The sequence below is a fragment of the Struthio camelus genome, chromosome 3 (assembly GCF_040807025.1).
Source record: "Struthio camelus isolate bStrCam1 chromosome 3, bStrCam1.hap1, whole genome shotgun sequence".
Taxonomy (NCBI): domain Eukaryota; kingdom Metazoa; phylum Chordata; class Aves; order Struthioniformes; family Struthionidae; genus Struthio; species Struthio camelus.
Genome location: NC_090944.1, coordinates 21,586,779 through 21,600,125, shown reverse-complemented (window position 1 = coordinate 21,600,125; position 13,347 = coordinate 21,586,779). Strand labels below are relative to the sequence as shown.

Here is a 13,347-nt window from a genome sequence, read left to right as displayed (position 1 = left end):
TAATTCAAGCTGACATTTACAAAGAAGTGTAGGATTTATAGAGAAGGTAAGATGCAGAAATTACGGCCTTAATATAGTCAGCTTGTTATTATCTTGCATAACCAACTGTCTGGCTATCCCAAATAAGAGAACGCTCAGACAAGAGTGTTATTGCTGAAGCACAGAGCAAGCACACCTGCGCTGGCTCCCTGTAATGCCACTAGGATTTCCTATGCAGTGTTCTAGGATCCAAGAGGATTTGTTTATTAGTAGGGAGGCAGGCCAAACTTGAGCTGCCACTGCACGCTTATATAGTCCTATTTGCGACAGTATAAATGCTTCCACAGCACCGAGTATGGAGACCCTCAAGTTACAAAAGCCAAGTTAGATCAGCATTGAAGGAGATACAACTCAGAGACCAAGCAAGCTTCAGGCAGCTGGGTCCTGGCTAGAAGGCCAGTCCTGAGACCTCTCTGCTAGTTTGATTTCACGGCATACAAATATCTCCATGCCGTATGAAGGCTCGGACCTGCGCTACGCCTGGAAACGGTAAAATATACTGGCATGGTACTGCATCCACATCAAATTTTGATCAAATATTAGCATTAGCGGAACCAATCACTAGTGTCTGTACTGGAGGCACGGTATATCCATATCCAAGCCATCGATGAACTGCAATCATTGCGTCATGAAACACTTTGAAAGTGTATACTCAAAAGGCGTCAACAAACACTGAGGATACGAGAGGAGGTTTCCCAAATTGTAGAGGAAAATACTTTAAAGATGAGAACACTTTGCAAGCACAGAAAAGTGTAGCTTGTCCTTATGAATAAACATCACTGAGGAGAGAAAGGAATTTCCAGAAAAACTGGTAAGAGAAAGAAAATACGCATCTGTCTAAAAGGGAAAAAAAAGAGAGGCTACAATAAATGCAAAATATTTTACTTATTGCAAAGAAAAGCTGTGATAACAACATTGCACAATACCAAATTTTAAGATTTTGAAATTCCGAGAAATCACTTTTCATTGTGATTTCTTGCTCCATATTCCTTGCTCTGTATATTTATAATTTTACATTATGACAACAGTAAATTAGTTATGGAAATTGAGACAAATTGTATGTAACCTGCCTGATCAGTGATGTTTCATTTCCATGTCACAGAGGGTAATCACTTGACAGTTTTCTCCAGTTTGAAAGCTTTTATCAGATTCAGTGACTGGCTAGCCGTTTAATAGAATGATACTGTCTGAACCAATACATTTTTTTAAACAATTAGAAGTACATGGGAATCCACTGTAACTGTGCTGTTAGCATATTCTATGAAACGTAGGTAGAGGCAACAAATTTCATTACTTCACTAGAACAATAATTTCTCTCTTTTATAGAAGGCCTCCAAAGTAAAAGGCAGACAGATGCATAATGCCAGCTTTTTAGATCCAATGCTGAACAGCCTGGAGGGCAGAAGCAAAAGTCCTGAGTGCAGGGTGTGTCCCTCTATGAGACATTAAGAGGGAGCCTGCCTCTGCGTTGAACCCTGCTTCTTTCAGCTGCTTTGCAATTTCCTCGATATCCCAGCCTCCTTCTTCCTGTTCAAGCAGTAAGTGTTCAATAAGGTGAGGATAGAAAGCCGTAGATATGCATTTTGCTACTAACTTTGTATCGAGGAGCAAGGAAAGTACTTCAGTGTCACAGTTGGAATCATCAACCTATGAAGAAAGAAAAATCCACAGTAATTAAAAATGAATTACCCGATACATACATCAACTGGAACATACCATGACTACTGTAACCGCGTAGCCTAACCTTGAAAGAGAGATGATAGTGTTCTGTATGGATTAACAGCAATGATGCATACCTTGCATATTTCAAAATATTTAAAAGTATATCTTTGACAGTCTGTATTACATTAATATAAATAGTTGACTTGCATAAGTTACTTCATACTAAGGAAGAAGGATGCTTAACAGCCTAAGATTATAAGACAACCCTTTACAGATTTTTGACAGGTTCTCAGCCCTCAGTGCAGAACGGGCAATACCTTTATCTCCATATTAAGAAAGACACGCTGAGCTAGGTCAGACCAGAACAAATTAGATTTCAGACACCTTATTAATATGATATGATAGACAATCTTCGCAGACACCCAGGTTTTCTGAAGTTTTGGCACTCACAGCAGGGATCAGATTTTCCAAATTATACAGCTTATTTCAAAAAGATTTGGAGCACGTAGCTGCTACCGCTGTGAGGTGCTCTGGATATCTCAAAAAATGTGGCCATGACACACTTGTTTACCATGACAACAGATACTCCCTTGAAAATCTAGTCTACCACTTTACAAATAGCACTGCAAAATATTTTAAATTCTATTTTCTTTAATTTATGAAGCAAGTCTTTCCCAGGTTCCTTGCAAAGCAGCTCTAGTGTTCTACCACTTCAGGAAATGCAACAAAACAACACATAGATAACAACAAGAGCCAAGTGAATGCTAGACAATGGTCATTTTTCTGAGACCGCATCCATATCGATATCCATCAAATTACAAATACACTAATCAAATGGCTGTACTTACAAAACTTTTTCAGTTAAAAAAAAAAAATTTACTCAGCGTCTGTTTTATTTTCTAAAGCATTTGTGCACTACCTTACATGGCCGATATCAGAGCATCAGTGAGTAAAAACAATCCTATGATCCTCTGATTTGGTACCACTTCTCAAGATCAATTCAGCTACCACTGCTGAGGGAATACAGGAAGCGACTCCTATGTGCCAAGAGATTTGGCAGTGACATTTGACAATTGAACATAAGACGTTTTTGATCTAATTAGCATCACAAATCATTTAATTCTGATACTTCTCAGGACAGCATCTAAAGCATCCTTGTCTCCCTGTTTTTGTTCAAGCTAAAACAGCGCAAAGCTTAGCTTCATCATGTTCTTGGCACCATCCACCCTCAGGCCATTACGACGAATGCATTGTAACATGCACTTCTTGCTTATAACGCAATTCTTTATTCTGCAAAATTTCCACGACCGTTTTTCAGAGTGAGATGTAATTAGCAATATCAATTTACATTTTTATTATTATTATTTATTCTTCCAGGGAGATTAAACTTAACCATCATCTATTAGTCCAGAAAACCACACCTGCTGGTAAAAATCTCAGACGCACGCTATGAGAGACCATGCACACCATTTACTAAGGTAAATGGTCCATCGAAGTACAAATCAGAGCAAGCACTTAACTTTCTCGTGAACGCACGTCATGACAAGACTCCAAGTTTTGGCGCCAAACTTGGAGGAATCGACGCTCCATTTGTACGTAGAGGAACACAGAGAGTTCATAAGGTACTATTAGCTAGCTCCTTCCACTGAAATCAATTAGAAATCTGCCACTAACTTCAAAAGCATTTTCTCTGAAGTAACTGCAAATTCTTTTACAAGAAACGTATTTATTGTATCTAAATACTTTATACTAACGAATATAAGTTTCACTTCTCTTGAAGAGCTGAAAAGTCAGCACAGTGACTGAAAGGATGCATGCAATAAGCAAAGGACATTGAACAATTTGTTGATCAGTATTTTGGAAGAGATGCACTCTTTATAATATTAAATATAATTAAAACAAGAAAGGGACAGAACATGAAGTACTGTAGCGTGAAAAGCTGCTATACTTCATCAAGCTCAAATCTTTATATAAAAGATTCCAGGTGTAGTTATTCTCCAAATAACCATTATTCCCAAGGGTTAACCCTAATTTACCATTTAAACATACTATTATTACTTTCCATTTACTATTTTCACTTGCTTTGGAATTTCAGAACTCCTTCAGAAAAAAAGGATTGATTTATCATGTTAATCAGGAAGAGAGATTGCCGTTTCACCCTTACGCTATTTCTCCTATTATTTCACTTGGGTACTCGTTTTTCTCTTCTTTCCACTGAAATCTTAAAAATAATCTTGATTTCTTTTCCTCCAAATCTTCAGCATTTTCCCAATTAGCTACACAAAAGACTTTGATGCTAATGGAATAATGCATAGCAGTTCTAGCTCCAGTTTACAGAACAGTTCCCAGAAAGGTAGGGATACCTACTTTAAGTTGCCTACTCTTTAAACCCTTAGTTATTAAATAACCCCCCGAATTTCCACATGTCAATTATTGACATATTTTCCTGCTGAAGGTAGACTGATTAAATAAAATTCCTAATGTTGGCATCGTATAGCATACCACCCAGCAAGCTAAAGCATTATCCAGCCAGTTCTCCTCTTTTCTGAGATGGGAGTCGGGAGGAATATTCTGTCCCACCTCTGAGCTCCACACGTTCTAATCTTGACCTGCACACAGGTGTTCTTGTTTGATTTTATGAAAAAAAAAAAATCAGTAATGATTATTATGAGATCAACAACACGATGTGAGGTTTGATTTAAATTAGCTTTTTAGGCTTTTATTCAGCCAATGAAAAGTACTACAAATTAGTGAAATTTCATACACTGAAAATCTAGAAACTGGAGACAGACAAGTTGGAAAGTAAAATATCTTTTAGCACAAAAACAAAACATAAAATAACTAAACCACTCATAATCACCTATGAGCAACATGAGCTATACTTACGGACATGAAGATGCCAGCATATAACACAAAAGCAGAGCAACCTATACATATGCACAGACAAGACCATTGTCATATGGTCATATGTGCATATATTGTGTATATGTACATATACACAAGAGCATACAAAAGGCTCTTGGCTGAGGCTAGTAGCTCATACTTAAGCTTGCCCAGTCCAGTAAATTAAACTGATTAGCAAACAGTTCCCATTTTCTGACTTTCAAGGCTGTCAGAAGATCTGGTCAGAAGAATGAAACCTTTATATTGTTTTTCCTCCAGGCAACTGGATGGAAACATAAGATGGCAACCAGATCTTGTGAACACATTTCACGTGGCTAAGATCACTGTCTATTTCTGCAGCGCTTTGATAAGTTTGAGTGCAGTCTGATAGATGTGGGAGGAACACAGAGAAGTTGGTGTTTGATGAGAAATTTGTATAAAAACAGTAATCTGAGGAAGCTAGAATATCTATTTTGTTTTTTGCAACTCCATATCATGCCAGTATGCCGAGTGTCAGATGTATATGAAACAGCTGAGCAATCTAAATAAAAACAAATGCACATGCAGAAATTACTTAGCAACACCTATGCAGATCATATTAACATAATGTTAATATATATAAAAAACTTAATTAAAGATACCTTATATACTGAGCAGTAAAGGTTGGTTAAACTATAAAAATAAGATTTTAAAAAATTAAATCAATTTCAACGTATTTTAAGACCACATAAATTTAAAATTAATTTTAAATTAGAACAATGAACATTAAAGCAAAAACTTACTAAAACACTTCAAAGGTAGATACAGATAGCATATATTTAAAAGTAAAAAATATAGTATAGGGAGTGTTAATATGTGTAAACGGCATTAGTGCAAGAAATAACTCAGCAAGCTAGGACTAGAAAAGAGGCAGCTGAGGGATTATATGAGAGATATCAGAGTTAGAATGTAGAGGGATTGATTAAACTTCTCATAAAACAAGAATCATGAAGCATCAATGAAGCTATTAGGATCAGATTAAAGTAGGATCAGAGTAAATAAAAGGAAACACATTTGGGGGAATTAGACAAGATTGAGAAAGAAAACCACAGAGAGTTACTGAGTACACAACACACACAGGTAAAAATAACTGGAAGTGGGGAGAGTAACTCAGGAGAAGAGCCCACATGTTTGCCCTGTTCTTACTCTTCCACAGGCTTGTAATTATTGCCTCTGTTGGAGGCAAGATACTGGTCTAGATGGACTTTTTGTCCTCAATGATTATACTTAAGATACGTGGCTTTACATAGGCATAGCCATATTGTAAAGTTTAATAATTTTTCAATATAAATTCAAAACAACCTTAAAGGTTATTTTTGCTTGCCAATGATTTCAATCACACTTGAAATATTATTTAAATTAGCACATACAGGTTGCAAGTATATATTCCTAGCATAAACATGCCAAACAGTAGACTACAGTAGACTAAGACTCTCTAAATGCATTATATTTTCTTTTTCGAAATCCCTCCTTTGACAAGATCTGTAAAAAGAGAGCAAAACTCAGTTAAGAGAATTACTGAAAAGTAACCTTACCGTCCCACCATTAGAAAGCCACTTCTGAGCAGCGAGCAAAGGCATGTTCTTATTAATGAGTCATTTTTATCTGCCTGCATGCCTTTACTATCCTGAGATCCTAAACAAGTCTTAAAGCACTGGTTCCAGCAAAGCGACTACAGCTGAGCCCCCAGAAGCAGTTTCCCAGTGATACAGCACGCAGCTGAATGCGGTTTAAGTAAATCTGAGATGCAGGTATCCTCTACACAAATGAATACACAGCCACTTTCTGTATCCTGTGAACATGTGAATAAACCATAAACCACAGTAATGACAAACTCAGAATATACACTGTGGAGAAAAGTCATTGTGTATATCTGGACTTTCCTGCTGAAGGATACTGAATCTTTCATTACGGTAAAACCTGTTACTTTTGGAAGGCTTCGAATAGGAGAAGCTTTAGCCATTTTCCTTCAACAGCATTTTACAGCACAGACCTAGCGTGGTACCCATACACACAGCGTGCATTGGCACAAAGGGAAGAACTAATGCAGACACTTTGCTAAGGGGAGGAAATCTTGCCTTTTTTCTTTAATCTACGTATCTGTTTAGGTAACAGTTGAAATTTACTGCTGAAATCAATGTAGGCATTCACGTGGTATCTCTGATGACTAGCTCACTCTTTAGATTTAGACTGTGATGACAGATACCTTTTTATGGTAAACATGTGTTTCATCTAGAAAGTGAGAAATGCAGCACAGAAACACAACTGCAACAGGTGCTCTCACTATACAGCACTCAGTTTCAACAGAGTTTGTATATTTTATCAAAAATCCCTTTAATGTAAAATTCACAAATGTTTCTAAAACTACAGATGGAAAACTACGTCTTGCCAAGGTTCCCTTCAACACGTACAGAAGTAGGGATCCACTTGCACTCTGCGTCTCCATGAGCCTTAAATTCTTTCTGCGTGTGTTCAACAGGAAGGGGACAGAGCTCTCAGACTCCTGCATGCTGCTCCTGGAGAAGACACGGCATTCAACCTCTCTCCACACTGCCCTAGGCAAACGACCCGAACAAGCAGCTGTCCAACTGATATACACCCCCTACCACCGATTGCTCTGTTTCTGGATCAGAACGGTCGTTTGTGTCTTACGCTCAGTTCAGTGTCGGCGGTATACAATTACTGAGGTTTAAGTTTGCCAGCCTGGGGCTTTGTCATCAGCACGCAGATGTTATGAACTATAAACAGGCTTAGATTTGAGGTACTCGGCTCTACTATGGCATCAGCTCCCCTGAGCAAGCAAAGGCAGCGAGTCTGTAAGTTTATAAAAAGCTTAGATGCAAAACAGGTGAGTAAATGTCAGCTCTGCCAAAGAGGACAGCTCTTCTAACATACTCAGAAGAGGAGCTTTAGGCATCTAAGAAGCTTTACTGTTTAACTGCAAAGGCCTCCAAAATTTCACGTGACCATGAAGGCAAGAACTTTGTGCATCCACTTTCCAGGAAAAAAAAAAAAAAAAAAAAAAAAAGGACTAAGTCCACATCTTATATCAGTACCCAATATTTGTATTGTTCACTAATACAGCCTATATGGACATTATACCTATACTTAATGGTATGTAGTCTATCCCAAAACATCTCTCCTGTTGTGAGAATTTTGGATAAGCAAGAGCAGGTTAAAAGGGTCCTTTTGCCTTATGGAATACGGGATAGGTCAGGGTCTGGGTAATTCCCTGTCAGCATTTTTTGTGCAGGTGTCTAGAGGGTCCGGCATTATCCAAGGACAATATTTCATCCTGCTCTACGACTCCAAAACTTATGCATTATGAAATCCATGCATTATGAAACACGGGTACTAATGGAAAGGTAAGAGCCGCTGATGACAACAGCAGAAAAGAACAGAGCTCGCTCTTTCTCAAGAGTATTTGTTCTAAACCGCTAGCAGAGGTAAAAATAGTTTTCATTTTATTCCTGAGTGGAGTCCATACAGCTAAAAGACAAATAAAATAAGAGGACAAGAAAAGGGAGAGAAGAGATCCTACCAACTAGGCAAGAGATAATTAATATAACCACTATTAGGTTATATGCACATAATTTTACAAGATTTGTTTTAAAAGAGAAGCCACGCAAAGTGAGTCATCACAAACAGAAGAAGAGATTGTCTCGATATAATTGGAAATTCCATTAATTTCATACATTCTTCATAACTTTTCATATTACATTTTTACTAATGATTTTGTACAGATAGTCTCATTACTTCAACGTTGAAAGTATAGTATGCAAACTGGGATAAGTTATTATTTTAGATTAACTAAAAATATTCTCTAGTTCTACTACTGTTAAAGCCTTGAACCTGCACTGATTATATTGACTCTCATTCGCAAGCTGTTTTAAGAATACACCTACCAACACCTAACAGAATATTTGCTTGTTTTGTTAGTACAAAAAAATCCCTCCCGATGTTTCCAACATCAAGCAAACAGATAACTCTAAAACCTTTCCTCAAAACAATCTGACTCTTAAAAGCAAACTAAGTCCTACTGGCAGTAATAAGCTACTTTAAATAAATTAAAATGATCTTTATTTAATTATTCACCCACTATACTGAATACAGATAAAGACTAGGTATTTCTGCTATCCAAAAATGGCAATTGTCAGTTTATAAAAGGATACACAATAAAAAGAAAGGTCTGCATTTTAAAAAAAAGCTTACACAAAATCCTGGTTGTTTTATTATAGGCAAAAGCTATGCAATTCCTAGTATCAGCACTTCAACATCATCCTTTTAACTGTAAACATCCATAAAGCTGTCAGCAACATACAACAAATGGCTAACTAATATACCATATCAGCAAGCAAGTGCTGTATTTTTCTCACAGCCACGTTTCTGAGCTGTGCTAGCACTATGTCAGGGAATCAATAGCTATGATTTCAGTTTGCCAGATGTTATTTGTCCTTTTCCTGTTTAATGTAAACAGGAATGGGCTTCCTATGAAAAATTCATTACCAGCTCTACAAAAAAAAGTGCTAACCGTCCTATTGCTGTGTTTTTGGTAAGCACAAAGTACATACAAAATTATACTGAATAAACAACATTGACATAGCTCAGCAACATTTTTAGTAAAACACTAACTAACAAAAGAGATGCATACAAAACAAGGAGAAAGACCTGCTTTCTAAACAACACGGGAAAAGCTTTTAAATTTATCATGGCATTCTTCTGTGCTAGTTGCTTTTCTAACACGGGCAGTGAATCTCACATATTGGCTAGGCTCCATGCCTGATGTAATCAACTCAATATTTAAATTTTCTTTGACTTAAGAGGAAACATTAGACCAAGGCTAAATGCTGTGAAAATTCTAGGTTATGCACCACTGTTACAGAATTGTATGCACAAATTAACATTGAATTTAGAAGAAAAAATTTAGAAAATAGCTTATCAAGGTGCCTCCTGCATAAGAAGGCCAAAAAATATTATATTTCAGGCATGCATGAGTGCTTTGTATTAGTAAGAAGATAATATGTTTCCTAGACCTAAAAGCTTTACTATAATGCAATCAACCAGAAACGTGGAGACTGGAAAGGGAAGGTCAGTTAAGAGAGCAACACAATTAGCAGCTATTCAGATAACACTATTGTGCACTGTACTTTAAAAATAGTTAAATAAAATGTATTCAGATATAAATCCCTGATCGCCAGCTTACGAGCTAGTCACGAACAGAGCAGCTTTCACTTGTCAACAAAAAAGTTAATTGTAAAAGGATAATAAGAGCATACAGATCAGAAAGTGCAGGCATATATCAAATCCCCAATTACTTTTTTGTACAATCATCTTGTCTGCATCTTGCTTTGCAGATCCAAAATCTCAAATTGCAAGCGTTACAAGAAAAGTATCAATTCAATGAAGAGAATCTATTGTTTTGGTGGTTAATATTTATAACATTACTTTTAGGGGAAAATTCAGATAACTTGCATTTTATTTGCATGAAAAACTGAATAGAAACACCTTCATAAAATTTCTGGTGCTTTGCCTAGAACAAACTCAGCTAGGAAACTCCAAATTCATACCAGATGCTAACTGTGATAGTGGAATTTGATACAAGCAAATATATATTACACATAATATACACTGTCACCTTCCACACAACCATTTTAAACAGAAAACAAGTTAGCAGCTGGCGGTTTATCCGTTCCAGTAACTAAGTAGTTCTGAAGGAAAATTAGCAATGCGTGAAGTCAGAGTCTGTGCTTCCAGATTTCCTGCTTCTCTGGCTGGTCTCTACGCTGTGTTCTGGAGCTTTCCTTAAGGAGAAGGAGATAAAACCTTCCTTCTGCAGTTCAACATGCGCAAAAGGAGAAAGCTCCTGGAACACAGTGTGCAGCAGACAAAAAAAGATAGAGCAAATTGGGAGGAACAACTGAGCAGGACAGACACTTAATCCTGAGAAGAGCAGGATGCTAAGGATCTTTCCAAGGGAAGAGAGAGTGGTGCAAAAGTAGGGGCTGTTATTGCATTAGGGAATCTGAAAAACCCGTTGGAAGGAATACAGCCAGAGCGAGGGCCAGCCCAGAAGGACTTTTCAGGAAAGGGCGGAAATTTTGCTTACTTTGTCTCTCATAGGTGAGGTGAGTTTTTTGTACTTTTTCAAAAAAAGTTACTTTTTCAATCTGTGTTCCACTAAATCACATGTTAAAAGATTTTGTCCTGGGGAGGCTTCTGTAAGAACATGCAGGCAGTTCCATTACAGACATCTCCAGCCCTTTCAGAGTATTTTCCAGCTCAAAGCAGATGTCACTTTTGAAGTAGCACACCAGAAATTTGCCTTCAATTATTGTTTTTTGTTGTTATATGCAACCAAGAGCTCCCTAAGAGACAGTACAGAATTCGGAGATAATATAGATAACGTTTTTCAGTGGGCACGCCTAAATACTATACGTCTGGAAACCTTCAATGGAGTTATCTAGCCAGAAAGGAAAGCCATTCCCCTTCCTACAGTGGTCTGTGAAAACAATGTCCTTTTTTTGGTGGCAGATTGCTAGACTGCAGATCATAGCTAACAAGAAGTCTTTCAGGTTGTACTCGCACTAGTTCGATTAAGAGCTTGAGGAAGTTTTAAACCAAGCTCAGTTTTCAGAAAAAAGCTAAGAGGTAATATGAACAATGCTTTTGTCTAGCAGACTAGGTTTCATCATTTTAGGTGTTATTACTTAACTGAAAAGTAAATATATAGGCAATAATGAGTAGTGGTGTAACTTTATACAACAGTTGAAAAGTATACAGTAACGTCTTTCACTTCTTGTCCAAAGAAAATAAAAGACAGTATTTGCTTTTTTCCTCTAAGAACTTTGCTACAGCATCCAATAAAATCTGTTTGAAAATGGATAAAAGTACCAAAACATACTCTCCTACTTTTCAACCATTCTACAATAAAAACAGTGATATAACATCTCATCACAGGTATATGAACAAAGCGCCAAGTCTAACAGAAATAAGTTATCTCATTTGGTGTACTATTATCACACATACACACAAAAACCTACAAGGCCGTAGAATATGAATACAGAGGTAACACTCTACTTAACACAATAATTTCTGTTCAGGCACACTGACTTACAACAGAGTACTAGCTAATTTAAAGAAAATACTAAGAGTTTTAACCACCTCAAGTACATAAAAGATCTTCCTAGCCCATGTTACTGCTCACTGTGGACACAACAGCTGTAGAAAAATCTTAATAATGATAAGGGGCCCAATAGTCTCTGCTTACTATATGAAAATAAAAAAGCGAATTTATTCCTTGAAGCTCTGAAAGATGGTTAATTCAACTGCTCATACCTTAGCAACAGCTCTTATATGCTCCAGTGCCACAGCATGAAGATCTTGATCTTTGCTTTCTACCAGCAGTTTCAGGGATGGCAGCAGGAGGGACTGGCTAAGTAGCAGCAAACATAATTCTTTCATACACTGAAAATAAAAATAAATTCATTCAGTGAGATCTCAGGAGATGCTAACATCATCATTCATACTAAAGTTTATGAAAATTCTGTGTTAAATGCAAAATGAAAGCCCAGCATCTAAAACAAATGAATTCCCTGATGGAAATAACTTTCCCTGGGAACTTGAAAACACAAATTTAAAAAACTGGAATACAGGGTTGTAAGTGAAATGCTTGCTATATTAGAGACAAGGTAGGTACTGAATCACTATTACAATCCCGGAGTTTTACTGAAAGAATGACAGAGCAAATACAGCTCTGTGAGGGATTAAATATATTTGTGTGCTCACTGAAATACTGCAAGGCACAGGAAGAAATTGAACAAACACCTGTGATATCTTCTGTAACTCAATTATGCAATCATAAAAGCGGAATTAGAAAAAGGAGGAGTTAAGAATATTGCCTCATATCAGAGAGTTCAACATCACAAAGCTCTGTTCCAAAATCTTTTCAAATGTTTCATACAAGACTAAACCTCAGCAAATTACCTTTCCCTCATTCATACAACTTTTCATATTTTGTAATACAGCACAAATTATTTAACTTCATAAATCTGATGCAAAAAGAAACTGACAAAAGAAAAAGCTTAAAAAAAAATCCAAATTTCCAAATCTTTACCTTGGCCTTCAGTAAAATAATCTCCTAAATTTACCTTGCAGTTTTGTTTTTCCTTAGTATTGCAATGAATCATTCATTTATACATTAAAAAACTATTTAGACTAACAACTTATAATTTGGCTTTTCTTCTTTGTCTTTTGCAAGAATTTTGTTCACTTGCCACAACCACTTTCCAGGGAGAGCGTAAGTTGTCCTAGAATACGTGGCTTAAGTGTTCTGTGTATTGTACAACACCGACACCTGGAAAACGGTATCCAAATCTTCGAGGTGGTATCTTTCACCACAACCTTTAGAGAATCAGCACTTGTCCGAGGAGTTCATCGGCTGATTATTACTATGAGAGAACCCAAATGATTCTTTCTAATCTTGACAAGTATAACGACTTGATGACCAAAATGCACTGCTGATTCTATAAGTCCTCTTTTTCTATTTTTATTTTTTAAGGTGTATCCATGGTAATAAATACAGCTTATGGTCAGAAAAATAAATTTTGAGGGTCATAAGAAAAACCAACTGAACGAAAAAGCTGTTTTACCGCAGTTGGCAACTTTTTCTGTCTGAAAGCCTATTAAAATCTTAAGTGGAGAAGCAGTGCTGTAAGAAATAACCCG

The 13,347-nt window shown here is 36.8% G+C and overlaps 1 protein-coding gene across 3 annotated transcripts in view; it reads right to left on the bottom strand.

Moving 5' to 3' along the window:
* Positions 1-904: 904 nt before the first annotated feature.
* The window catches only part of NBAS (NBAS subunit of NRZ tethering complex), a 187,445-nt gene continuing 175,002 nt past the window's right edge, over positions 905-13,347 (bottom strand). For all 3 annotated transcript variants that reach the window (XM_068937157.1, XM_068937158.1, XM_068937159.1), the window contains 2 exons: positions 11,959-12,087; positions 905-1,686 (listed from right to left, as the gene is read on the bottom strand). In XM_068937157.1, the coding sequence (XP_068793258.1) occupies positions 1,411-1,686; positions 11,959-12,087 (405 nt within the window). In that variant the 3' untranslated portion in view covers positions 905-1,410. The remainder of the gene's footprint in view (positions 1,687-11,958; positions 12,088-13,347) is intronic.